The sequence below is a fragment of the Protopterus annectens genome, chromosome 5.part1 (assembly GCF_019279795.1).
Source record: "Protopterus annectens isolate FY-2018-M chromosome 5.part1, PAN1.0, whole genome shotgun sequence".
NCBI lineage: Eukaryota > Metazoa > Chordata > Ceratodontiformes > Protopteridae > Protopterus > Protopterus annectens.
In genome coordinates, this window is record NC_056736.1 from 647,933,791 (window position 1) to 647,961,297 (window position 27,507).

The 27,507-nt window shown below is 44.2% G+C and overlaps 1 protein-coding gene across 1 annotated transcript in view; it reads right to left on the reverse strand.

The window, feature by feature from the left end:
* PAN3 (poly(A) specific ribonuclease subunit PAN3) overlaps positions 1 to 27,507 on the reverse strand; it is a 2,193,201-nt gene that overhangs the window by 590,817 nt on the left and 1,574,877 nt on the right. Inside the window, exon 15 of the mRNA XM_044073269.1 lies at positions 17,425 to 17,554. Coding sequence (XP_043929204.1) covers positions 17,425 to 17,554 — 130 coding nt within the window. The remainder of the gene's footprint in view (positions 1 to 17,424; positions 17,555 to 27,507) is intronic.

Here is a 27,507-nt window from a genome sequence, read left to right on the forward strand (position 1 = left end):
GCACTTTTTAAAACCAGATTTCTGCTCTTTAGCCATTTTCACCAACAACTGATGGAATAGTGGAACAATCTAACTGCCACACAAAAAACAGTACTTCACCAAAACTTTAAAAGCGAGAATAGCAAGCCCTCTGAACACAAGCTTTACCTCACAAGGAGAACAACAACAAAGGGAACACAACAACGGGCAAAAGCCCTCTAACATAAATGGGCTTTACCTGGAGAAGAAAAGGAATAAACACAGACAACACACTCACTCCAGTAAGAAGGGCAAAGGCCCTCTAACTTAAACGGGCCTTGCCCGAAGTACCAACAGATACAAAAATGCCAATAACAATACACAAACTTAAGAATAGCTGTTAAAACAGCTGTTGATTGAATTTATAAGGAAACCCCAGGTCAAAAGACCAGAAAAAAGAAGAAAATAAACTTAGCTCCAGCCAAGTCGTGACCACGTCTAGCTTGATAAAGCGGCAAACGAGATCTGGGGAAGCAGGTGTGGTGCATCCTGGGATAGAGGATAGCCCAGCCAATAAGAGACTTCGTTCTAGTATACTAGTTGGCCGAGTCGGAGCCGATGGATCGGCTCCGAACCCATCAGTTATGAATGTAGGCGAGATAGGATCCCATTACATCTTTGTTCTTTTAACCAAGCATGTCTTCGAATCACAGAACCTGTAACTGCGGCTCTACAAGAGGCCTCTAAAGAATCAAAACCACATTGCAGACTATGTTTTCCCACCTGTTCAACTGCATGCAATAAATCCTGCATTTCTTTACAATCAGGAGCTCCTGAGCTTGCAAGCATCTTCTGTTTTAACTGAGCCATTAAATATTGTTGGTACTTAAGCATGTGAAACTGGCAATTTAAAGCTCTTACTGCTAAAGTTGCAGAAGTGTATACTTTCTTCCATCTATCCAAAGCTCTGGAATCTCTGTCAAGAGGGTACTGGATTTTTTGCAATGGAAGCCTTAACCCCTTTTGGACCCTGGGAAATAGTTTCTGGATCAGCAGAAGGGTTTTTGTAAAGAAACTTGTGAGAGTCAGGGACTCTATAATACCTATCTGGCTTGGCTGGAGCAGGGGGCAGAGAGTCAGGAGATAAACTGGATTCAGAGAACACATCATCCACAATATCTAGCATTGGTGGACTAGCCAGGGGCCTGTGTTGAGGAAATCCCTGAGCCTTTTCTTGGATTCTGAGTAATCCTGGCTTTCCCAATGGAAATGTTCCCTCATGGTATATAGTTTCCCCAAAAGAATAATCCTCAGGAGGAGAGGCTGAAGGGATAGATTCCTCAGCATCAGAGTCCTCATAGGGGGGTAAAGAGTATCCCTGGTCTGAAGAGGAGTCAGAGGAAATGGAAACCTGATCAGAGGAGTCATAGTCTGTATCCTGCCTAGGCCTTTTCTCAGGAGGGGGATGGGACCCCCTGATTAGAGTAATGAGGTGTTTGGCCATTTTAAGCATCTGTTTCTTAGGCATGGAGGACTGTCCAGGAGAATGCTGTACTTGTTTCTTTGTCTTTGTTTTGGCTGTTGTTTTAATGGTAAGTTGTGAAGGTCTGAAAACACCCTCAGAAGCCGATGCCTGCTCAGCGGCTCCAGACCCATCTGAGGGATTAGTTTCCGTAGGCCCAATACCTTGAGTTTCCAGAGGGAGTCGAAGCAGCCTGTGGCTCTGAGGTAGCGGGTGTCATGGACTGCGAAAGTGCCTCACTGAGAACTGGCGACTGGCCTAGAAGAGGTTTTGTCGTCTGTTTTGGACCTGGGATGCCTGTCTTTATCCTTGTCTTTGTGTTTTTTTGGTATTGAGGTTGTCGGCTGATCTCACGGCATCGTATAATTGAATCTTCAACCAAAGCAGTGCAAAGCAAAATCAAAACGTCTTTTTATAGTGCGTTTGTTAAATCTAGCACAAAACCGACAACTAGTGACGTCGTGATCAGGGCCTAGGCATGGAATACAGTAAGAGTGGAAGTCCTTATGAGGTATTTGCTTTCCTCAAGAAATACAATTATTAACTTTTTCTGACATCGGTCTGAGGCAAGAAAAAAGTTTCCCCAACGGGGTACTTAGCTTTCTTGAAGACTTTGGATCTGAAATTCGACTTCGAAAATCTCAAGAGTCGGCCGACCGGCACTTGCAAACTTCTTCTGCTTCGGGCACCGTGCGGCAAGAAAGACTGAAGAAAATGGCGTCGGATGCATCTTATATACCCCTGGCGCACTGACGTCAGGGAAGAAGCGACAGCAACGGCCGGACCAAGACTTTGGAACTCAGGCAGACTCGGGTCCGCCTGACGCAGGATAACCCAAGTGTAATGACTGCAGCAGTGTAACACGATGAACATCTAAAGAAAGTGTCTGAGTCAAATCTGAACCCATTGGTTGAGAAATGAATGAAAATGACAATATCATACCATCCAGATTTTTGCCTGCTTGTGGTCTGTACTGCATAAAATTTGTGGTGTTCTGGCAAATCACTGAGGACTGAAGTCATTAAATAATGACAGACAATTCAGTTTCAGACTTAATATGCTTCAGAAAATGCACACAATGTAAAACCTATTATTCTACCAACTTCTTAAGTTTATAAGGGTAATAATTAAAATGTGTCCCTATTTCGGGGCTCTCCATAACATTTGGATTTCTCCAGATTTCTTGTTCTGAGAGGTTGAAAGGTATGCTTATATGGTATTTCAGCTGTGTCCATACTGATCATTTGCATTGCTTTGAAGTGTTTGCTAGCATACATACACTGTGGCAAGCTAAATCAAACATATGGCAATGGACTCAAGTCATATGACATATCACAGCCTACTTATCTGTGTGCTGACGTTTTTATGAATATATGGCTTCATTATGCAGATCTGTCCCTGGCAAAGGTCTGCTCAACATCAGCATTTTTGCATATCTAACTTCCATCGGGCCACACAATACAATTCAGACCTACAGTCACATTACTGTTCTTTCTGAATACAACCCTCCCCCATAAATTGCCACAGAATACAGAATGAAATAATGATGTGTCTACAATGAAGTTTTTATATCCTGTAGTTACAATGGTAAGTAAAACCTTCTCTTCTGGACCATCCTTCTTTACATAAGCACTCCATCAGAGTGAATATCTCACAGCATATACACCATATGTCTCCCGGTTTTAAATGTGGAATAACATTTTGCATGATACAAAAAAAGTCAAGTTTACAGGACAGAATTTTGCATTTTAAAAAATTCCGTTTTTGACATTCAGGGAAAAATAAATGTTACTAGCCAAACATTTTTACCTTTGCCAATTCTTCTTCTATAACATCACTTCTCATCTGAGCAGCATCCAGCTGTGTATAAAATCTAGCACCAATCATGGGCATGATGTCATTCACACTGCGAAGTCTATTTTGGTCGGTTAGTAAATACCTAAAATACAAAAGACAATTTACTTAAAGTTATAGTTCTTTGCAACTAATATCTGCTTCTATTTGGCACATTTCTGAAAGACTTCAAGACAAATCATCAACACATGACTGTGAGGACCTTGTGCAGCATGTCATACTTTTTAGGATACCTATTTGAAAGTCATCCCAGCATGGTATCTTAAATTAATAATGGATGCTAGTAGCTTGTCCACAGTGATTACGCTTACACATGCATAAACATGCTAGTGTGTTCTGGGGTGTATCTGACTGATGGAGTTAAAACAATAATGGAAAATTACACTTTCCTCTGTACTTACCTCATCAACTTGCATTTCAAAGGAACCTCAAATATTGTTGAAACACATGAGTACATCCTTCTTGCACCCACTTTCATGGCTATTCTTAAAAATGCAACTTCCTATACCTGGGGTACAAGGTCTACTTTGGTCTTTCCTCTGTACATCACATGATCATCCAGAGGCCCTCTGCAGAGTAAAACACCCCAGTACATCATTCTTTGTGCCCATAATGACAATTTTGATACATGCATGATGATTCTGATGTACACATATGTACAAATATATAAAACCAGCTGCATGGACATGAGGTTCCCAATAGTATCGGACTAATGGAGTTGAATGTTAATAGGCACTCAACATATCAGATGACTGCAGTGGGTGGAACAGCCAATTACATCTTTCTTGTGCCCAATCTCATGGCTGTTCTTAAAACTACAACCTCCTGCACCTGGACTAAAGAGCATGTGTCTTCAGGAGCCCCATTTCTTGTTCATAGATGTATATAGGGTAACAGCTGCAAGAAAACTATTACATGAAATAAGACTGACCTTTGTTGAAGAGCTCGGCCAGACAGGTAAGGACCAAGGGGAGGTTGACTATTAAAGGCTGCTGGCCTTTGGTCTGGTACCAAAAATAAATCTTTTCCATTTTGAGATCTATGATTTTGTAGTACTGGGTTTTCTGGCCTCTTAAAATAGTTGAGACATCCTTTTCTAAGGGCTGGCTCTGAGGAATAAGTATTATATCTTTCAGGCTGCCAAATTCACTGTGTGTATGTTGGGGTATATGGTAGCTTCTTTGTTCTGTGTCAAGAAATCTCCTTCTTGGAGAAGCAGCCAAAGTTCTTCTAGGCCCATGTTGTGTAACACAGGGAATAAATGCTGACAGCCAGAAGGGTGCAATCAAGATCACCCTTGGCACTTCCCTGATCTTTATTAGTAACATGAGGATGAAAGCTATAGGAAGGAAGACATATAGAAATAGACTTGTCCATGGGAAGGTGTGGGAAGGAGAAGTAAAAGTGATCTGTCCTCCAAGTCCTGTTGCCTGTGGTTCTTGAAAACTTTAACTACCTATTTTCTCTGGAGGCTGACATGTCTACTTTTGGCACATCCCATTTTTCTGTGACTTCTGCAAGATGTACTTTTAGCACCCAGGCCTACAATCCCATCTCTTCTGCCACCTCCCAGAGCTGCATAGCTAGATGGCAGACTGGGTACCTGTCTGATTATGTACCACATCATTGTGGTGTTGTCTGTTTTATCAAAGGGTACCTGATGTCCATTACATTTTCAATACCATTGTGTTCCTCCACAGTGCCATCATTTCTGTTTGGCTGATGTGAGGAACAGAGGAAGAATGGTTCCTGCTGGTCTCTGACAGGGGATTGTGTATGGGACTTCACAGAGTGGTCTGACTGCAGTTTTGTTGATAACTTCTTCATGACCTTTCTGCACACCTTGGCTTTCTGCGTCCAAGTAAGAGGAGACAACAGCAATTATACTGAACCCATAAACATCTGGGTCAATAATACTACTTAGGAAGCAGCTTGAGACTAGTGCTACTCTTTCTTCTGGGTAGAGAAGCAAAGAGCATTTAAATCATTTTAGAGTACTGTTATTTTTAACATTACATTTAAACTGTTGAATTCTGCATTTCTGCCTATTTTAAGTGTTTCTGCTAGATGTAATGTGTAAGCTGATTATTTCCTGAACTTTCAGCTTGGATTACTATTTAAGATGATTTACTGTACTTTCCAGCTCAAATCAGTCATTTAAGCTTAGAAGAGTTACGTATACACTAGTGGCAGTGGAGAATAACCTGGTCTTATTCTATGATTGGCCAGAGGGCTGTTTTGCTTGTCTATTGAGTTTCTAAGTCTGTGCTTGCATGAGGCTTTGCATCACACAGCTGTGCCCTGCACCCTGCACTGATGCAAGCACTTAGAAATGCAATTTTTCTATAAAACTACATAAGAAATTTCCTCAGTACTTAGTTGCACAAAGACCAAATAGTCTGCTTGTTGAGGAGCACTACACCATGAGTTCAGTCTTCCTCTTGATTCTTACCCAACTAGCCAGCTAGAAACCCTTCTTGTACCATCCCTTTGTAGACCAAATAGTAATGATTTTTAACCATGGCTATACACTTTCCTACCATCTTCTACAGCCACTTTGGGGGATACAGGTGTTCTGAGGTAATGTAACAATTATCTAATGTTTATTAACAACTTAATTCTCAAATTGATACCATGTGAGAAATGTAGTTATACAATGCCGTGGGAATCAAGGCACTCGTATACAAGCACTTATAATACCAAACAGGTTGTCAAAAAAGCACACTACAACCATAACACACATTACGGACTAGATATGCTGACATTCTTAAATGCAACTTCCTAAACCTCAAACAACTCTCAGATATTGCACTTACAATAAGTATTCTCAGCAACTCAAAAGCCCTCTACTAACACCTGCCATGACACACAGTCACATCTCATGGCATCTCAGCTTCTAAGCCCATAAGGCAAACCACTACATAACCCAATATGTTACAGCCAAGGAGACTCCATTGTGAGACACACAAATGTCCCATTCACCAGGCTAAGTAAGAAGGTTAGGGGTCAGTTCAGGCACGGGATCTGCCTGCACACACACAGGTCAGTTGAACCACACCAATATTACTCAGTCATAGTCCATGGGTGCAGACAACCCAAGACATACCTCCTTAGACTATCTGAAGAAAGACATGATGGATCTCTTGGACTGTGTGCCCAACCCAGTATGAGAATAGTAGTGAGCAGCATTCTACCTTCTACAAGATGATGCCACAACATGACAGAAAATAAGTGACAAATAAATGACAATTTCTGGTGTAATTCGAAGGGAGTAGACTACCTGATGGCCTGGGAGGATATGGTTGACAAACCAAGCTGCCTGCAAGAGATGGTCTGCACCTGTCCCCTCTTGGCTTTTGAATACTGGCTAAAACCTTGGCCAACTCCAGAGTGCCTTTTTTGGGCATTGTCAACCTGATAAACCTTCTGACATTGCAAAATCAACCCAAGAAAATCTAAATGTGCTACTGCTCAATGCCAGATGTCTAAACAAGAAACTCCACTCCTGCAATCTCTTCTCATCCCAGAGAATGTAGACATCTGTACAATTACTGAAACATGGTTCAATGCTGAGGACAGCATTCTGCAGCAGTGCAGAGCTATAATGCCTTCCACACAATTAGACCAGATACTGCACAGGAAGGGACAAATGGTGCAGGTATCTCAAGTTACATCAAAACAAACACATCAAGACTTGTGAAATAGTATGACTTGCTTGAGCTTCTCCAACTCCAGATTACCATAGGCAAACTCCATACCATATCATTGCAAGCTATAAATTTACCCAGGAAACCAGTAACATACTGAAACGTACTGCAGACACTCCCCATTCAACTTGACACCATATTCATGGGCAACTAACTACCCACTATACACTGAGAATCATACACAACCTAAACATGCATACCCAGAGAATCCTGGACTTTGTAAACACAAACACCCTGCATCCAGCTAGTCTGTACACCCACTAGGGGTGCTGACATCTTTGACATGGTCCTCACAAACATGGGAGAATGTTGCATCCATCCCCCAGTGTACTGTCCTCACTGGTCAGGTCAAATCATAAAGCTATCTCCTTTTAAATAAAAATAAAACCTAGGACCTCAGCTAATCCTGAACTTTAGAAATTATTTTAAGGCAACACTCTGCTATTAAGTGACACACTGGCAAAATTTAAAGCCTATGAGGAATTGTTCAAGAAAACCCTGTACAATCATGTTAAATGGCTACATAGAGAACTATACCTAACAGGAATAAGCAAAGGACAAGCTCAAACCAAGCTACCCTGGTAGAATACCAACATCAATAGGTTGTAAAACAAAAGGAAGAAAGTCATGGCAAAAATTAAAAGTGCAATTGTCGTATGCCTCTCTGAGGTCAAGAGTAACAAGCCAAGCCTTCTTGCCCAGCATGGGTAGAAGCTGCTGTAATGTCAACATTTTGAATTTCGAATATCCAGGTAAGTATTCAGAATTGAAAGGTCTAGTATGGGCCTCCAGGCCTTGTCCTTTCTGGGGACCAGGAAGAGTCTTGAGTAAAATCCTTGTCCTTGTTCCTGTTGTGGTACTTTTGAATAGCTCTCATGCCCATGAGGGCTGAAATTTGTTTTTGTGCCTCTGCCCATTGATTTTGTGGCAGGTCTGGCATTCCTTTTAGCCTTGGTAAAGTATGAAAGTGGAATCTGTAACCTTGAGACACAATATTCATGACCCATTTGTCTTGGGTGATTGTTTGCCAGTTTTGAGAAAAGTGCTAGTTTTCCCTAAGGGGCTTCCAAAAGGGATGTGCTTGGCGTACCCAGGCAAAGTCACTGTGACAGTTTCCTGTAAGGTTGAGACTTGTCACCACCTTTTGGGGTTGAGGTGCCCCACTGTCGTTGTCTGTTTGAGCCTTGGAGTTGAGGATCTGCCTCTTGGGTGTCTGTATCTGCCTCTCTGTGGCCTGTCTGACACTGGAAAGGACCACCTTTGTTGGCCAATTTCTGCTAAACCGAGGTGGCTGTACCTGTAAGAAATCCTTGACTGTTTGCATAGATTTAGCTTTATCCTCCATTTTCTTTAACACCTCTTCTGCCTTAACACCAAACAAAGTATCATGCTGTAAAGGAGCATCCAATAATTTTGCCTTATCATGATCAGGTAAACTTTTAGTTATGTACTTACCATAACTTCGGATGTATGGGATCCATCTCGCCTACATTCATAACTGATGGGTTCGGAGCCACTCGGCCAACTAGTATACTAGAACAAAGTCTCTTATTGGCTGGGCTACCCTCTATCCCAGGATGCACCACACCTGCTTCCCCAGATCTTGTTTGTTCGCTTTCATACTTACATGCAAACACAGAAAAAATACCAGTTACTCCAACCAACTAAAGTTATTCAAGAGAAGATCTCCAAATGGACCAACATTTCCTCTAAATCCAAATGGAAGGGGGAAAGGAGGGTGGATAATGAATGTAGGCAAGATGGATCCCATACATCCGAAGTTATGGTAAGTACATAACTAAAAGATGTAATGGGATCCTATCTCTACATTCATAACTGATGGGACAGCATCCCTAGCACCTAAATCCCGGGTGGCTCATTGGAAAACACACCTGAGAACTGTGGAACCAAAGGAAGCCCTGCCTCGAGAAGCCACATCTATTTTGTAATGAGAAATGAAAGTGTGCGGAGAAGTCCAGGTAGCCGCAGCACAAATATCATCTATTGATAATTTGGAGTGGAATGCTACAGAAGTAGCCATTGCCCTGGTAGAATGAGCCCTGACTGGAAAGGGAAGCTCTTTGTCAGCCTGTAATAAATGAAACAGATGCAATCTTTAATCCATTTGGCTATGGAGGTTTTAGCCACTGGTTGACCCAACCTGTTTTTGCAAAGGACACAAACAGTTGATTTGACTTCCGGCCTGAGTAGTCCTGTTCAAATAAAAACGCAGTTGTCTATGGACATCCAACTGATGAAAGATATATTCTGCTATTGGAGAATTTGGGAAAAAATACAGGGAGCTCTAGGACGGTTGAATGCAGAAAGAAGATGCTACCTTTGGTAAAAAGAGGGATTTAATTTAAGGGACACTATCTTTGTGAAAAATCAAATAAGGAGGATTAGAACAAAGAGCCTGGAGCTCTGAAACCTGCTTGGCCGGGTTATGGCCACTAAAAAGCGGTCTTCCAAGACAGGAATTTCATATCAGAGGTAGCTGCTGGTTCAAAGGGGCGGCAGTTAAGGCAGCCAGGACCATATTTAGGTCCCAAGGGGCACAGGATGAGATATCGGGGCCTAAGGAGCCACGCCCTTTAAGGAAAGACTTGCAAAGCTTGTTTGCCATTAATGAAGGTTCAAAAGAAACATGAAAATTAGAGATGGCCGCTAGCTGAACCTTAATCGTGGAAACTGAAGAGCCCAACTGAAAGAGAGAGGCCAGGAAATTTAAGACCTCCGGTACTGGGGCAGTAAGAGGGTCTATACCTCGTCGCTGTGCCCAAAGGGCAAACCTCTTCCATTTGCTGGAATACAGTTTGATAGTGGAAGGTTTGTGAGAAGAGGACAAAATGTGGATAACCTCCGGAGAGGGAACTGTCCCTGACTAAGGATGGAAGTGGAGTAACCACGCAGCCAACCTCAAGGACCTGAGAGATGGGTGAGACTGTCCTGACTGATGAGTCAACAGGTCTGGCACTGGGTCCAGAAACCATGGACCTTCCACAGCATACCTCCGAAGGAAGGGGAACCAAACCTGACGAGGCCAGTGCGGGCAATCAAAATCATGTCGCCTTCCAGGTAAATTGCCTTCTGTATCACCCTCGGCAGGAGGGGAACCGGAGGAAGGCATAAAGGAGACCGGGGCCAAATGTGGGTTAGAGCGCCCTGGGAATCTGTCCCTGAGAGAGAGTCAGAGTGAAGAACTCTCTGCACTTGCATTGTGGGGCTGGCAAACAAATCGCAGCAAGGGAGACCCCATTTGGCAAAGATTTTCGCAGCCACTCTTTGGTTGAGGGACCACTCGTGGGGTAACAGGATAGTCCTGCTTAGTCTGTCCGCAATCACACTGATTTCCCCGGATGTGCGTTGCCATTAGGAAGCGGTTGGTAGCTACCAGTGCCAAAGTCTCATGGTTTCTCTGCACAGTGGTAAGACCTGGTCCCGCCTTTGCTTGTTTATATACCAAACTACCGACATGTTGTCGGATAGGATAGCAATCAGACCTTGCGGGAGAGCATGATGGAGAGCTTGTAGTACCAGTAGCACCACTCTCATTTCCAGGATATTGATGTGTAAATGCGCTTCCTGGGGTTGCCATGTGCCTTGGACAGACCTGTCCAGATAATGACCCCCCCCACCCTACCTGGGAGGCGTCCGTGGTCACAATGGCAACGGGGGAATGAAGGATAAAAGGTCGCCCCTGGTCGAGATTGGATCGGAGGAGCCACCAACGCAGATCTCGACGGCAACTTTCCGTAATCATAACCAAGTGGTTCAAGGGAAGTTCCTGATAGGACCATTGAACCGAAAGTAGCCATTGCAGCACTCGCATGTGCAGTCTGGCTAAGGGGACTAGGAGAATAGTTGATGCCATCGACCCCAATACCTGCAGAATCAGATTGGCCGGAGCTCTTGATAGGGGGAGGCAGGATCGAACTTGATTCTGCAAAACCTGAATCCTTTCTGCCGTAAGAAGGCGCATCCTTCTTGTGTCTAACTCTGCCTATAAAGGTAATACGCTGAGATGGCTGTACCACAGATTTTTCCCAGTTGAAAGTGATTCCTAGGAAACGCCCAAGCTGACTGTGGCCATGAGCAACTGAATTAGTAGATGCTTGGAGGTGGCAGTAAGGAGCCAGTCGCCTAGATATGGAAACACTTGGCATCCTAGACTTCTCAGGTGAGCAGTCACCACTGCCAGACACTTGGTGAACACCCTGGGGCTGTGGTGAGACCAAAGGGCAGTGCTCAAACTGGAAATGACTGTCTCCCAGGCGGAAGCGTAAATGACTCCTGGACTCTTGACTTATCAGAATGTGATAGTAAGCGTCCTTGAGATCTATGGAGCACATCCAGACATCCTTCTCCAATAGTGGGAGAATGGACTGAAGAGTGACCATTCGGAATTTGGACTTTTTCACAAAGCGATTCAATGAACTGAGGTCCAAAATGGGCCTGAAGTCCCCTGTCTTTTTTGGCACCAAAAATAGTCTTGAGTAAGTTCCTGATCCGATCTGATCGGCGGGGACAGGCTGGATGACTCCTTTTTCTAGCAGCTTTGAAACCTCTATTGCTGCTTGATCCCGCTGACTGGGTGGCACGTCCGGGATTTCCCTGAAGGGAAGGGGGGGCTTGATGAAGGGAATGAGATAGCCTCGTAATAACTGAGCACCCACTGGTCGCTGGTAATAGCTTCCCAAGCCTGTGGGTGTTCCGCAAAACGACCCCCGACTGGCTCCGGAGCTGCACAGTCGGGCACCAACTCAGGGACGGTGAGCGTAGGAGGAACCACGAAAGGAATCGTGGTCTCCAGAGTTACGGGGGCCTCTGCCGCCTCTGGGACGGCGTCTTCCCGAATCCCCCCCCTGCCTCTAGAGGGGGATCACTGGGTGGAGTAGGGAATGACCTCTGAGTTTTCCTGAACCACATTTTCCCTCCTCTCTGGGCCTTGGGGTAAGGCCTAGAGGGAGCGGAAAAACGGGCCCCAACGGCAGTCAAGGTCTTGCCCTCCTGCTCGCACTGAGTCAGTGTGTCCTTCACCTTGGGTCCAAACAAAGAGGACCCATCAAAAGGGGCGTCGGCGAAGGAAGACTTGAAGGCCTCCGCAAAGGAACACAAGCTTAACCAGGCGTGTCTCCTAAGGGCCACGCCTGTTCCCGCTGCTCTACTCGCCCCCTCAGCCGCATACGAGATGAGCCTCATGGACGAGTTCACAATGGATGATAAGGTAGTCATCTGGGCGCCAACAGTGTGGGCTAACGCCTCAGGTAGATTACCTGTGAGGGACTCACCTAGCTCTTTAAGGAGGTCCCTTTGGAGCCCCTAGCTCTTTAAGGAGGTCCCTTTGGAGCCTAGTAAAATGACACAGGTAATTCAGCGACCGCAAGGTAAAGGCCGCTGTAGAAAGGGTATGCTTCCCGTACCTATCCATGCTCCTGGAATCCTTATTAGGAGGGTGGATAGACGTTGAAGCCTCTGCCACGTCCTGCTGTGTGGCAGATGCCACCACCATCGCATCTACAGGAACTCCTTTCGTTAAAAATTCCTTTTGAGGGGGGACTGAAAGGAATTTGTTGGGTCTTGCAGGCACCGGTTCCACAGAGTCAGGGTGCTCCCAAGCCCTTCGAGAAATTAAATCAAGTAACTCATCGAAGGGCGGAGACACCCAGGAGGCGGACGGCTGGGCCCCGAAGGCCTTGAGGAAGACTGACTCCTCAGCGGAAGGGGTTTTGGCCTGCCAATCTCCTCTCTGTCTCAGAATCTCAAGGATATCCGAGAAAGAGACATCATCCGAAGATGATTTTGGGGACCCCTCCACATCATCGAGGTCAGTGTCAGATGTGATAGACTCATCTTGGGAGTCCATGTGCTTCCTCTTGCACAATTTCTTCCGTGGAGGCTCATCCGGGCGGTTTCGGACGGACCCCAGAAGAAGGGAACCCCACGGGGTATCCTCAGGCCCTGGGACCCCGCTGTCATGGGACTGCAGTACGCCAGAAGCACCAGTCTCTAGGTCTAGGGACGGTGAGATGGAAACCTGCTGAGCCGCAAGGACATGGCCAGCGGCTCCTCATGGCCTCAAAGGCAGGACCTCCAGACTCCATGGAGGTCACTGGCCGAGAGACCACGACGGCACTAGGAATCCCAGCAGCCGATGCTCCGAGGGAAGACTAGGCACCGAGGCACCTAGCTCCAAGATGTTCCTCGGCCCCGGCTGAGGAAGTCCCGCACCGAACCCCGAACCCGAGGACAGGGTAGGAACAATGGTCGGAACCGATAAACTCCGAAGGGGTCTCGGTTCGACTGCACGGCTCCTTGCTCCACCATCACCGACTCCAACGGCTCCGAGGAAGTTGGAGGAGGAATCAAGCCGAGGGGGATTGGCTCGGGCCGAATGGGCTGGAGCCGAGACCATTTTTGCAAAAACCGGAGACTGGAAAAGCCTCTGAATAACTCTATCCAAATCCGAATCAGATAATTTGGAGGATCTAAAGGAAATAGAAAGGGGCCGAGACGACTTCTCTCTCAGCTCCGACAAGGTAGGGGACCGGCTCCGAAAGGGCTCCAACACTATCGGCGCCGGATCCGACACAGTATGAATAAGATCGGCGCCAAAGGAGCTTTCGGAGCCGAGGGGGAAGAGTCTGAGCTGCACACCTCCATCGGCTCTGAGACCAATGGAACCGAGGGAGGTGATTCGCCTCTCGATGCTCCAACCTGCGGCTCCGAAACTAATGGAGCCGAGGAAAGAGGCATCGAGGCAGACCCTTCGACCTTCGGCTCCGAAGTCAGTGGAGCCGAGGAAGAAGAGGTCGACTTATGCTTCTTAGTAGTTGGCTCCGACGGACTGGTCGGAGCCGACGACCTTTTCTTTTTAGAAGCAGTAGCAGAAGATGAAGCCAAAGAGTCCTCAAAGGAGGGCTTAATAAGGCCCTTTAGGATTAATTTATTTTTACGTTCTTGGAGAACCCTAGCGGAAAAGGCATGGCACACACTACATGTCTCTTGCAAATGCTTTGGCCCTAAACAATAAACGCAAATGGCATGACTATCCATGATAGACATTTTATAATTGCACTTAGTGCACTTTTTAAAACCAGATTTCTGCTCTTTAGCCATTTTCACCAACAACTGATGGAATAGTGGAACAATCTAACTGCCACACAAAAAACAGTACTTCACCAAAACTTTAAGCGCGAGAATAGGGCGCAAGCCCTCTGAACACAAGCTTTACCTCACAAGGAGAACAACAACAAAGGGAACACAACAACGGGCAAAAGCCCTCTAACATAAATGGGCTTTACCTGGAGAAGAAAAGGAATAAACACAGACAACACACTCACTCCAGTAAGAAGGGCAAAGGCCCTCTAACTTAAACGGCCTTGCCCGCAGTACCAACAGATACAAAAATGCCAATAACAATACGCAAACTTAAGAATAGCTGTTAAAACAGCTGTTGATTGAATTTATAAGGAAACCCCAGGTCAAAAGACCAGAAAAAAGAAGAAAATACACTTAGCTCCAGCCAAGTCGCGACCACGTCTAGCTTGATAAAGCGGCAAACGAGATCTGGGGAAGCAGGTGTGGTGCATCCTGGGATAGAGGGTAGCCCAGCCAATAAGAGACTTCGTTCTAGTATACTAGTTGGCCGAGTCGGAGCCGATGGATCGGCTCCAAACCCATCAGTTATGAATGTAGGCGAGATAGGATCCCATTACATCTTTGTTCTTTTAACCAAGCATGTCTTCGAATCACAGAACCTGTAACTGCGGCTCTACAAGAGGCCTCTAAAGAATCAAAACCACATTGCAGACTATGTTTTCCCACCTGTTCAACTGCATGCAATAAATCCTGCATTTCTTTACAATCAGGAGCTCCTGAGCTTGCAAGCATCTTCTGTTTTAACTGAGCCATTAAATATTGTTGGTACTTAAGCATGTGAAACTGGCAATTTAAAGCTCTTACTGCTAAAGTTGCAGATGTGTATACTTTCTTCCCCCATCTATCCAAAGCTCTGGAATCTCTGTCAGAGGGTACTGGATTTTTTGCAATGGAAGCCTTAACCCCTTTTGGACCCTGGGAAATAGTTTCTGGATCAGCAGAAGGGTTTTTGTAAAGAAACTTGTGAGAGTCAGGGACTCTATAATACCTATCTGGCTTGGCTGGAGCAGGGGGCAGAGAGTCAGGAGATAAACTGGATTCAGAGAACACATCATCCACAATATCTAGCATTGGTGGACTAGCCAGGGGCCTGTGTTGAGGAAATCCCTGAGCCTTTTCTTGGATTCTGAGTAATCCTGGCTTTCCCAATGGAAATGCTCCCTCATGGTATGTAAAGTTTCCCCAAAAGAATAATCCTCAGGAGGAGAGGCTGAAGGGATAGATTCTTCAGCATCAGAGTCCTCATAGGGGGGTAAAGAGTATCCCTGGTCTGAAGAGGAGTCAGAGGAAATGGAAACCTGATCAGAGGAGTCATAGTCTGTATCCTGCCTAGGCCTTTTCTCAGGAGGGGGATGGGAACCCCTGATTAGAGTAATTAGGTCTTCGGCCATTTTAAGCATCTGTTTCTTAGGCATGGAGGACTGTCCAGGAGAATGCTGTACTTGTTTCTTTGTCTTTGTTTTGGCTGTTGTTTTAATGGTAAGTTGTGAAGGTCTGAAAACACCCTCAGAAGCCGATGCCTGCTCAGCGGCTCCAGACCCATCTGAGGGATTAGTTTCCGTAGGCCCAATACCTTGAGTTTCCAGAGGGAGTCGAAGCAGCCTGTGGCTCTGAGGTAGCGGGTGTCATGGACTGCGAAAGTGCCTCACTGAGAACTGGCGACTGGCCTAGAAGAGGTTTTGTCGTCTGTTTTGGACCTGGGATGCCTGTCTTTATCCTTGTCTTTGTGTTTTTTTGGTATTGAGGTTGTCGGCTGATCTCACGGCATCGTATAATTGAATCTTCAACCAAAGCAGTGCAAAGCAAAATCAAAACGTCTTTTTATAGTGCGTTTGTTAAATCTAGCACAAAACCGACAACTAGTGACGTCGTGATCAGGGCCTAGGCATGGAATACAGTAAGAGTGGAAGTCCTTATGAGGTATTTGCTTTCCTCAAGAAATACAATTATTAACTTTTTCTGACATCGGTCTGAGGCAAGAAAAAAGTTTCCCCAACGGGGTACTTAGCTTTCTTGAAGACTTTGGATCTGAAATTCGACTTCGAAAATCTCAAGAGTCGGCCGACCGGCACTTGCAAACTTCTTCTGCTTCGGGCACCGTGCGGCAAGAAAGACTGAAGAAAATGGCGTCGGATGCATCTTATATACCCCTGGCGCACTGACGTCAGGGAAGAAGCGACAGCAACCGACGCCGGACCAAGACTTTGGAACTCAGGCAGACTGCGGGTCCGCCTGACGGCAGGATAACCCAAGTGTAATGACTGCAGCAGTGTAACACGATGAACATCTAAAGAAAGTGTCTGAGTCAAATCTGAACCCATTGGTTGAGAAATGAATGAAAATGACAATATCATACCATCCAGATTTTTGCCTGCTTGTGGTCTGTACTGCATAAAATTTGTGGTGTTCTGGCAAATCACTGAGGACTGAAGTCATTAAATAATGACAGACAATTCAGTTTCAGACTTAATATGCTTCAGAAAATGCACACCAATGTAAAACCTATTATTCTACCAACTTCTTAAGTTTATAAGGGTAATAATTAAAATGTGTCCCTATTTCGGGGCTCTCCATAACATTTGGATTTCTCCAGATTTCTTGTTCTGAGAGGTTGAAAGGTATGCTTATATGGTATTTCAGCTGTGTCCATACTGATCATTTGCATTGCTTTGAAGTGTTTGCTAGCATACATACACTGTGGCAAGCTAAATCAAACATATGGCAATGGACTCAAGTCATATGACATATCACAGCCTACTTATCTGTGTGCTGACGTTTTTATGAATATATGGCTTCATTATGCAGATCTGTCCCTGGCAAAGGTCTGCTCAACATCAGCATTTTTGCATATCTAACTTCCATCGGGCCACACAATACAATTCAGACCTACAGTCACATTACTGTTCTTTCTGAATACAACCCTCCCCCATAAATTGCCACAGAATACAGAATGAAATAATGATGTGTCTACAATGAAGTTTTTATATCCTGTAGTTACAATGGTAAGTAAAACCTTCTCTTCTGGACCATCCTTCTTTACATAAGCACTCCATCAGAGTGAATATCTCACAGCATATACACCATATGTCTCCCGGTTTTAAATGTGGAATAACATTTTGCATGATACAAAAAAAGTCAAGTTTACAGGACAGAATTTTGCATTTTAAAAATTCCGTTTTGACATTCAGGGAAAAATAAATGTTACTAGCCAAACATTTTTACCTTTGCCAATTCTTCTTCTATAACATCACTTCTCATCTGAGCAGCATCCAGCTGTGTATAAAATCTAGCACCAATCATGGGCATGATGTCATTCACACTGCGAAGTCTATTTTGGTCGGTTAGTAAATACCTAAAATACAAAAGACAATTTACTTAAAGTTATAGTTCTTTGCAACTAATATCTGCTTCTATTTGGCACATTTCTGAAAGACTTCAAGACAAATCATCAACACATGACTGTGAGGACCTTGTGCAGCATGTCATACTTTTTAGGATACCTATTTGAAAGTCATCCCAGCATGGTATCTTAAATTAATAATGGATGCTAGTAGCTTGTCCACAGTGATTACGCTTACACATGCATAAACATGCTAGTGTGTTCTGGGGTGTATCTGACTGATGGAGTTAAAACAATAATGGAAAATTACACTTTCCTCTGTACTTACCTCATCAACTTGCATTTCAAAGGAACCCTCAAATATTGTTGAAACACATGAGTACATCCTTCTTGCACCCACTTTCATGGCTATTCTTAAAAAATGCAACTTCCTATACCTGGGGTACAAAGGTCTACTTTGGTCTTTCCTCTGTACATCACATGATCATCCAGAGGGCCCTCTGCAGAGAGTAAAACACCCCAGTACATCATTCTTTGTGCCCATAATGACAATTTTGATACATGCATGATGATTCTGATGTACACATATGTACAAATATATAAAACCAGCTGCATGGACATGAGGTTCCCAATAGTATCGGACTAATGGAGTTGAATGTTAATAGGCACTCAACATATCAGATGACTGCAGTGGGTGGAACAGCCAATTACATCTTTCTTGTGCCCAATCTCATGGCTGTTCTTAAAACTACAACCTCCTGCACCTGGACTAAAGAGCATGTGTCTTCAGGAGCCCCATTTCTTGTTCATAGATGTATATAGGGTAACAGCTGCAAGAAAAACTATTACATGAAATAAGACTGACCTTTGTTGAAGAGCTCGGCCAGACAGGTAAGGACCAAGGGGAGGTTGACTATTAAAGGCTGCTGGCCTTTGGTCTGGTACCAAAAATAAATCTTTTCCATTTTGAGATCTATGATTTTGTAGTACTGGGTTTTCTGGCCTCTTAAAATAGTTGAGACATCCTTTTCTAAGGGCTGGCTCTGAGGAATAAGTATTATATCTTTCAGGCTGCCAAATTCACTGTGTGTATGTTGGGGTATATGGTAGCTTCTTTGTTCTGTGTCAAGAAATCTCCTTCTTGGAGAAGCAGCCAAAGTTCTTCTAGGCCCATGTTGTGTAACACAGGGAATAAATGCTGACTTGGCCAGAAGGGTGCAATCAAGATCACCCTTGGCACTTCCCTGATCTTTATTAGTAACATGAGGATGAAAGCTATAGGAAGGAAGACATATAGAAATAGACTTGTCCATGGGAAGGTGTGGGAAGGAGAAGTAAAAGTGATCTGTCCTCCAAGTCCTGTTGCCTGTGGTTCTTGAAAACTTTAACTACCTATTTTCTCTGGAGGCTGACATGTCTACTTTTGGCACATCCCATTTTTCTGTGACTTCTGCAAAGATGTACTTTTTAGCACCCAGACGTACAATCCCATCTCTTCTGCCACCTCCCAGAGCTGCATAGCTAGATGGCAGACTGGGTACCTGTCTGATTATGTACCACATCATTGTGGTGTTGTCTGTTTTTATCAAAGGGTACCTGATGTCCATTACATTTTCAATACCATTGTGTTCCTCCACAGTGCCATCATTTCTGTTTGGCTGATGTGAGGAACAGAGGGAGAATGGTTCCTGCTGGTCTCTGACAGGGGATTGTGTATGGGACTTCACAGAGTGGTCTGACTGCAGTTTTGTTGATAACTTCTTCATGACCTTTCTGCACACCTTGGCTTTCTGTTGCGTCCAAGTAAGAGGAGACAACAGCAATTATACTGAACCCATAAACATCTGGGTCAATAATACTACTTAGGAAGCAGCTTGAGACTAGTGCTACTCTTTCTTCTGGGTAGAGAAGAAGCAAAGAGCATTTAAATCATTTTAGAGTACTGTTATTTTTAACATTACATTTAAACTGTTGAATTCTGCATTTCTGCCTATTTTAAGTGTTTCCTGCTAGATGTAATGTGTAAGCTGATTATTTCCTGAACTTTCAGCTTGGATTACTATTTAAGATGATTTACTGTACTTTCCAGCTCCGTCAGTCATTTAAGCTTAGAAGAGTTACGTATACACTAGTGGCAGTGGAGAATAACCTGGTCTTATTCTATGATTGGCCAGAGGGCTGTTTTGCTTGTCTATTGAGTTTCTAAGTCTGTGCTTGCATGAGGCTTTGCATCACACAGCTGTGCCCTGCACCCTGCACTGATGCAAGCACTTAGAAATGCAATTTTTCTATAAAACTACATATGAAATTTCCTCAGTACTTAGTTGCACAAAGACCAAATAGTCTGCTTGTTGAGGAGCACTACACCATGAGTTCAGTCTTCCTCTTGATTCTTACCCAAGCTAGCCAGCTAGAAACCCTTCTTGTACCATCCCTTTGTAGACCAAATAGTAATGATTTTTAACCATGGCTATACACTTTCCTACCATCTTCTACAGCCACTTTGGGGGATACAGGTGTTCTGAGGTAATGTAACAATTATCTAATGTTTATTAACAACTTAATTCTCAAATTGATATTGCATGTGAGAAATGTAGTTATACAATGCCGTGGGAATCAAGGCACTCGTATACAAGCACTTATAATACCAAACAGGTTGTCAAAAAAGCACACTACAACCATAACACACATTACGGACTAGATATGCTGACATTCTTAAATGCAACTTCCTAAACCTCAAACAACTCTCAGATATTGCACTTACAATAAGTATTCTCAGCAACTCAAAAAGCCCTCTACTAACACCTGCCATGACACACAGTCACATCTCATGGCATCTCAACTTCTAAGCCCATAAGGCAAACCACTACATAACCCAATATGTTGGCCAAAGGAGACTCCATTGTGAGACACACAAATGTCCCATTCACCAGGCTAAGTAAGAAGAGTTAGGGGTCAGTTCAGGCACCGGGATCTGCCAAATCATGCACACACACAGGTCGTTGAACCACAAATACCAATATTACTCAGTCATAGTCCATGTGGGTGCAGACAACCCAAGACATACCTCCTTAGACTATACGAAGAAAGACATGATGGATCTCTTGGACTGTGTGCCCCAGCCCAGTATGAGAATAGTAGTGAGCAGCATTCTACCTTCTACAAGATGATGCCACAACATGACAGAAAATAAGTGACAAATAAATGACAATTTCTGGTGTAATTCGAAGGGAGTAGACTACCTGATGGCCTGGGAGGATATGGTTGACAAACCAAGCTGCCTGCAAGAGATGGTCTGCACCTGTCCCCTCTTGGCTTTTGAATACTGGCTAAAACCTTGGCCAACTCCAGAGTGCCTTTTTTGGGCATTGTCAACCTGATAAACCTTCTGACATTGCAAAATCAACCCAAGAAAATCTAAATGTGCTACTGCTCAATGCCAGATGTCTAAACAAGAAACTCCACTCCTGCAATCTCTTCTCATCCCAGAGAATGTAGACATCTGTACAATTACTGAAACATGGTTCAATGCTGAGGACAGCATTCTGCAGCAGTGCAGAGCTATAATGCCTTCCACACAATTAGACCAGATACTGCACAGGAAGGGACAAATGGTGCAGGTATCTCAAGTTACATCAAAACAAACACATCAAGACTTGTGAAATAGTATGACTTGCTTGAGCTTCTCCAACTCCAGATTACCATAGGCAAACTCCCATACCATATCATTGCAAGCTATAAGTACCCCCCATGACCCAGGAAACCAGTAACATACTGAAACGTACTGCAGACACTCCCCATTCAACTTGACACCATATTCATGGGCAACTAACTACCCCACTATACACTGAGAATCATACACAACCCTAAACATGCATACCCAGAGAATCCTGGACTTTGTAAACACAAACACCCTGCATCAGCTAGTCTGTACACCCACTAGGGGTGCTGACATCTTTGACATGGTCCTCACAAACATGGGAGAATGTTGCATCCATCCCCCAGTGTACTGTCCTCACTGGTCAGGTCAAATCATAAAGCTATCTCCTTTTAAATAAAAATAAAACCTAGGACCTCAGCTAATCCTGAACTTTAGAAATTATTTTAAGGCAACACTCTGCTATTAAGTGACACACTGGCAAAATTTAAAGCCTATGAGGAATTGTTCAAGAAAACCCTGTACAATCATGTTAAATGGCTACATAGAGAACTATACCTAACAGGAATAAGCAAAGGACAAGCTCAAACCAAGCTACCCTGGTAGAATACCAACATCAATAGGTTGTAAAACAAAAGGAAGAAAGTCATGGCAAAAATTAAAAAGTGCAAAGTCCAGCAAGGAAAAAAAATCCTTTATCAATCTAAATAAGCAACTCAGAAGGCTAATTAAGTCTACCAAAGCAAATTTTGAGGTAAAAATATCTTTCCAGGCCAAGGACAATCACAAGGCATTCTTCAGTATAGCCACAACCTCAAAGGCAACACACAGCAATGTGTTAAGCTAATTGTAAAAGGAGTCACCTACACTGAGTAAGAAGATATAACAAATCTACTGGCCGACAAATTTACTTCCAGTTTTAACTCTTCCCCTGAGATCTCTCTGGAAATATTCTCAATATAGCTCCCTCAAATTACCATTAGGGAACAGATTCACAAGGCATTTGCCAAGGCCAAGAACACTGCATCAATGGGTCTTGATAATATCCCAGAAAACCTCTTTAAAGAACAATGACCTATCAGAACCACCAGAATCACTAACTGCAGCTTCCAGACAGGCTTTGTGCCAATCAAATGGAGGACTACAATTGTCATTCCTCTGTAGAAGGACAGACCATCCATGCACCTGGGTAAATACAGACCCACAAGTCTCACTGGTCTCATATGCAAAGCCATGGAAAGAATCATCATGGAAATGATAAACAATGACACAGAAAACCTTCAGACACTGGATCTAACCCAGTTTGATTTCATCTGGGGTAGGTCACGCCTTCTCAACCTGATAAATTTCAAGAAGGTCAACAAACCAATGGACAAGAGCAAAACAGTGCATACTGCCAGCCATGACCTGGCCAAAGCATTCGACAAAACCCCACTCTGGCATTGCAGACAAACTCATGAATTTATCTATGAAACCTACTGGAAAAGCTAGGTGTCTCAAAGATAGTATCCCAAGAAGTTAGGATAAGGGACCCTACCTCTACAAAAAGCCAGTCACTGGTGGAGTTCCTCAAGGCTTAGTGCTGGGGCCTCTCCTTTTTGGCATTTACTGCTTTGAAATGAAGACAAACATCACAGGCCTCTGGCTGAGCAAGTTTGCAGAGGACTGCAAACTAGGCACAATCACAGAATCCCCAAAGACAAAATACCCTCCAAGAAGGACAATGATTGGTGCCAGAGCCATGATCAGACACCACCAAGAAACCCATAACAGTATCTTTTGGGAAGATGGCTGCCCCTGGAAATTGCCACAGTGATAATACACCCCTAAGAGTAGACCCTTGTGATCATGGATTTGGGAATACATGTAGACAGTAACCTGGCATTTGACCATCAACTGTCTATAGTAGTAAGGAAAACATTCTGTGCTGCACAACTTAATAGGCATCGGTATGGCATCTAGGTCCAAGGTGTCATAGTTTCACTAGACTCCTCCATCATCAGACTAATCATTGAGTACATTGCTCCCCCCCTCCTTTCAGTATGCACCTGACCAGGTACATGCAACAACTGGAGTGTTCACAGAGTTTCCTCAAAAAAAGAACACAGAAAGTAAACATCACGTAATAAGTGGATAGCCTCAAAGTGCTACTCTGCCTCCCACAGACTGCTGAGAAGTGATCCATGCATGGCATACAAAGCATCCTCTGATCCTGATCTGATGGCTGTATTGCACATTCACAAAATAAGCAGCATCACAATTATCTGATCTAGGGACCTAAACCTCGTCTACACCATAAACAGGACCTAAACCTCGTCTATACCACAAACAGGACATATTGGAGAAACAAGTATGTGTTTCAAAGACTATCCCCTTCTCTGGAACAGACTTTTCATCCACGTGAAGCAAAGTTTTTCCATAATCCAATTCAAGTGCAACTTGGACCAGTGGATGGGTAATCAGAATTTTACCCATGGTCTGGCACCTGTCTGTCTATTAGATAGATGCAGCCTGTAAATGCTTGACCACCCATGCCCAACCCTACATATATCGTATAAATTAAACCTAGAGTATCAAAACTTATCAAATACATTTGGGAACCATGGCTAAGCTTAAAAGAGGCCCGGGGTTGTTAGCCTAGTAATCATCTATGAACCCACTTGCCTTGTACTTGAAGACCACCAGAGTGGGCACCCCAGGCTAAGACTGAAGCATATTATGTCATAATTTGTTTCCTTAAGTGACATTGAAAGGGTACCCCCCCGTTCTGAAGACAGGATTCTAACCACAATATCAACTGTATTTCAGACATGGGAGAAGCTTTACCTTGGAGCCTACAGTGTTGTTAGTGTATATACCATACATTTTTTAGGAACCACTGTGTTGTCCTCATGTGCTTTGCCTGGGAATCATAAGAATGCATGTGGTCATGAACCCTCAGAGAATTGCTCTGACCTTCACTGATTCCTGCTTGGGTAGTAATCTGAAGTACTAAGTCAGAAAAATTACCTTTTCCTGTAGAGAGAGGCCATTTGTTTTTCCCTGTTTAGCAGAGCTCCTAAGAAAACCAGTCTGTTTGAGACAGTAAGACTGGATTTCTTTATGCTCAGGGAGAATCTCAGGTTTGAGAGCCAGTACATAAGTAGGTACTAGGCAATTGGCCCAAGGGCCTAAGTAAGCCTAGCCAACAAGGTTCCCTGGCTTAGGCCACCCAATAAAATTATTTTCCTGTGCCACTGTAAAGCAGAGCCAAAGAAGTGATTACTGAGGTGTATTTCCTATTTCCCATTCACTCATCAAGATTTTTCTTGAAGAGTGCTAATGAGGAACTTTGCTTGACATAGATGGGTAGCTTGTTCCAGAGTATGGGAAGTCTATGGGACAGGAATCTACCCCTCCAGCATGTCCTGTTTATTGTGGTGACAAGGTTTAGGTCCCTAGAGTGTGTAGCTCAGAGGGATTGGGATTTCTTTAGGTGTAGCATGTCCAACAGCTCTGGGTTTGACATAGCTTTATATTTTAGGCAGAGATCACCTCGAAGTAGGCGATATGTTACGGAGTAAAGCTGGAGTTTTTTGAGACGGTCAGTATAGGGCATCTGTTTGAGGCCAGTAATCCTCTTTGTGAGGTACTTCTGTGGCCTTTCCAGCTGCTGCAGATGTCTTGTGAGGTACATTCCAAAAGGGGCATTGTACTCTATAATGGGTCAAATGAGTGTCGAGTAGAGGAGAACAATGACCACTTTTTTCCTGGATGAGAACCCTTTTGTGATGAGTTGTGACATGTAGAAGGACTTCCTGACTACTGCGGCGATGTGATTATCAAAGGACAGACTACTGTCCACCTTGGTCCCAAGGTCTCATCACACATTCGGTGTTAAGTAGACTGCTGCCTATGTGGTAGTTCACGGGTACACAGTTTTTACCAAAGGGGATGATAATGCACTTTTTGGCATTGAGCTTGAGGCCATGCCTCTGACACCAGGCATCTGTCTCAGTGTGGACCTTCTGTAGGATGCCCACATCATTTGGGGACTCTACTATGACTCCTAGTTTGCAGTCATCTGTGAACTTCATTAGCCAGAGGCCTTCTGTGTTAGCCTGTACTTCAGACAAGTAGATGCCAAACAGGAGAGGTCCCAGGACTGAACCCTGTGGTACTCCACTTGTTACTGGTTTGAAGTCAGATTTGGAGTCTGGAACTTTTAAAGTGTGGGTTCTGTCAGTGAGCCAGTTGGCAACCCATCTTGTGACATAGGGATTTATACCTAATTTAGTGAGTTTAGCTATAATTCCAAAATGGAGGATGGTGTTGAAAGCCTTGGCGAGGTCAAGATAGGCTGTATGAACCAACTTATCCTCGTCTACGGCTTTGGTAATTGCCTCAAAGAAGTCAATCAGGTTCAGGAGGCATGATCTGCCTTTCATAAACCTGAACTGGGTGGGGTCCAGAGTTTGGAGGTTACCAATGTCTTTGTTTGAGTTCCATGATGCGTTCCATGGCCTTGCAGTCCAGGCTAATCAGGCTAACAGGGTGATAGTTCCCGGGATCAGTGTTGGCTCCCCCTTTGTGAAGTGGGATAACTGTGGCTGCACGCCATTCAGTGGGCACAAAGCCTGATGTGAGGCTATGATTGAACATGGTGCTTAGGTGGGGAGCCAGTTCGTTCTGAAGTTCATGTAAAACGCAGCCTGGGATGTTGTCCGGTTCCAGGATGCTGTGTTTTTGGCTTTAGAGAGTGCAGCTTTTACCTGCATAGTTGTGATTACAGGGACTCTGCATTCTTCCTTTATAGATATGGGCCCTTTAAGGGGTGAGAGGGGGTAAAGTTAGCACTGAACCTATCTGCCAGGATGTTGGCAAGATCAGTTGGTTCTGTAATTTTCATGCCGTTGTGCTGTAACTCAGAGCAGATCTGGGTGTTGCCATTGAGATTCTTGACATAGCTACAGAATGCTTTGTTGCTATCCTTAGAATCAGTGGCAATTTTGTTTACATAGCTAGCTTTGGAGGATCATATAACGGATCTCAGCTTCTCACTGAGGCTGACCAGGGAGCTCCTCCACTCATGGGATTTTACTCTCTTTTGCAACAGTTTCTCATCTGTTGTACAGTTTGTTTATGGCAGGGGACCACCAGATTTGCTTCCTTTTTTGGAGGATAGCGTCTTGGTTCTGTTTGGGATAGCACGATCCATGCACTCGTGTAAGTGCTTATAGAGTGCCTTTGTGTAGGATTCAGCAGTCGTAACTGTATTGTCCATATGCATGGGTGTCATGAAGTTCGCCATGTCTGTCTTAAGAAGTATGAAGTTGGCTTTCGAGAAAGTTTTTACCGTGGTTTCCTTAATGGAGGGTGGGGGCGGAATGTGGATATCTAGGGTGATTAGCTTATGGTCAGATCGGACCAACGAGGAGTTGACTTCAGGTGTGGAACACCAGTCACTCATGTTGGTAATGACTAGGTCTAGGATATTGTTGCCCCTGGTGGGGGTGTGGATAAGTTGATCCAGGGCATTGGAATTTATGAATTCCAGAAAGCGTTGAGCGAAGGAGTTGGTACACGAGTAGTTTTCCCAGTTAATGGTGGGGTAGTTTAAATCGCCCATTACTAGGGTGTTTGGTTGAACCCTAATATTTTCCAGTATATCAAGAAAATATGAGTGGGAATCCTGGGGCATGGTGGGGGATCTGTTGCAAACTACAATTTGGATTGCAGTTTTGCCCAGAGTTAGTTGCACTTGGATAACCTCGGATGCATTATGCTGAGCAACTAGCCTGGAGGTGTGGATATCCTTAATGAGTATGGACACCTCCGCCTTTGTTGTTCCGATCCAGGTTACATGGCTGAAAAGTGTGGTTTGAGTTATAGCCTGGTAGTGAAGAAGTAGTCTCTGGAGCCTTGAACCAGGTATTAGTTACTGCACAGATATCAATGCTTTACATTTTAAGGAGTGCCTCAAGTGAGTGCATTTTGAGATTTAGACTTCTAGCACTGAGTAGCATTCACCCTCAGTTTTTGCTTGCCTGTTGCTGTTACAGTGGTGAATTTGTCATTTGAACCTTGCCTAAAAAAGGCACTATAGCAAAAGCCTTAGCCAGTATCCAGAATCCCAGGGGCGATAGGTGCAGGCCATCTCTGGCAAAGCATCATGGTCTGGCGACCATGTCATCCCAGGCAGACAGATACTGGATCCCCTTAGAATGACACGAGAAGCTTAGCCAATTGCTGAAGTCAATCATTTTGGATCAAAGGAAGTTACAAGGCTACCGGCCCTGAGGCCCTTACAAGCCTTGCCAAGAGTTTA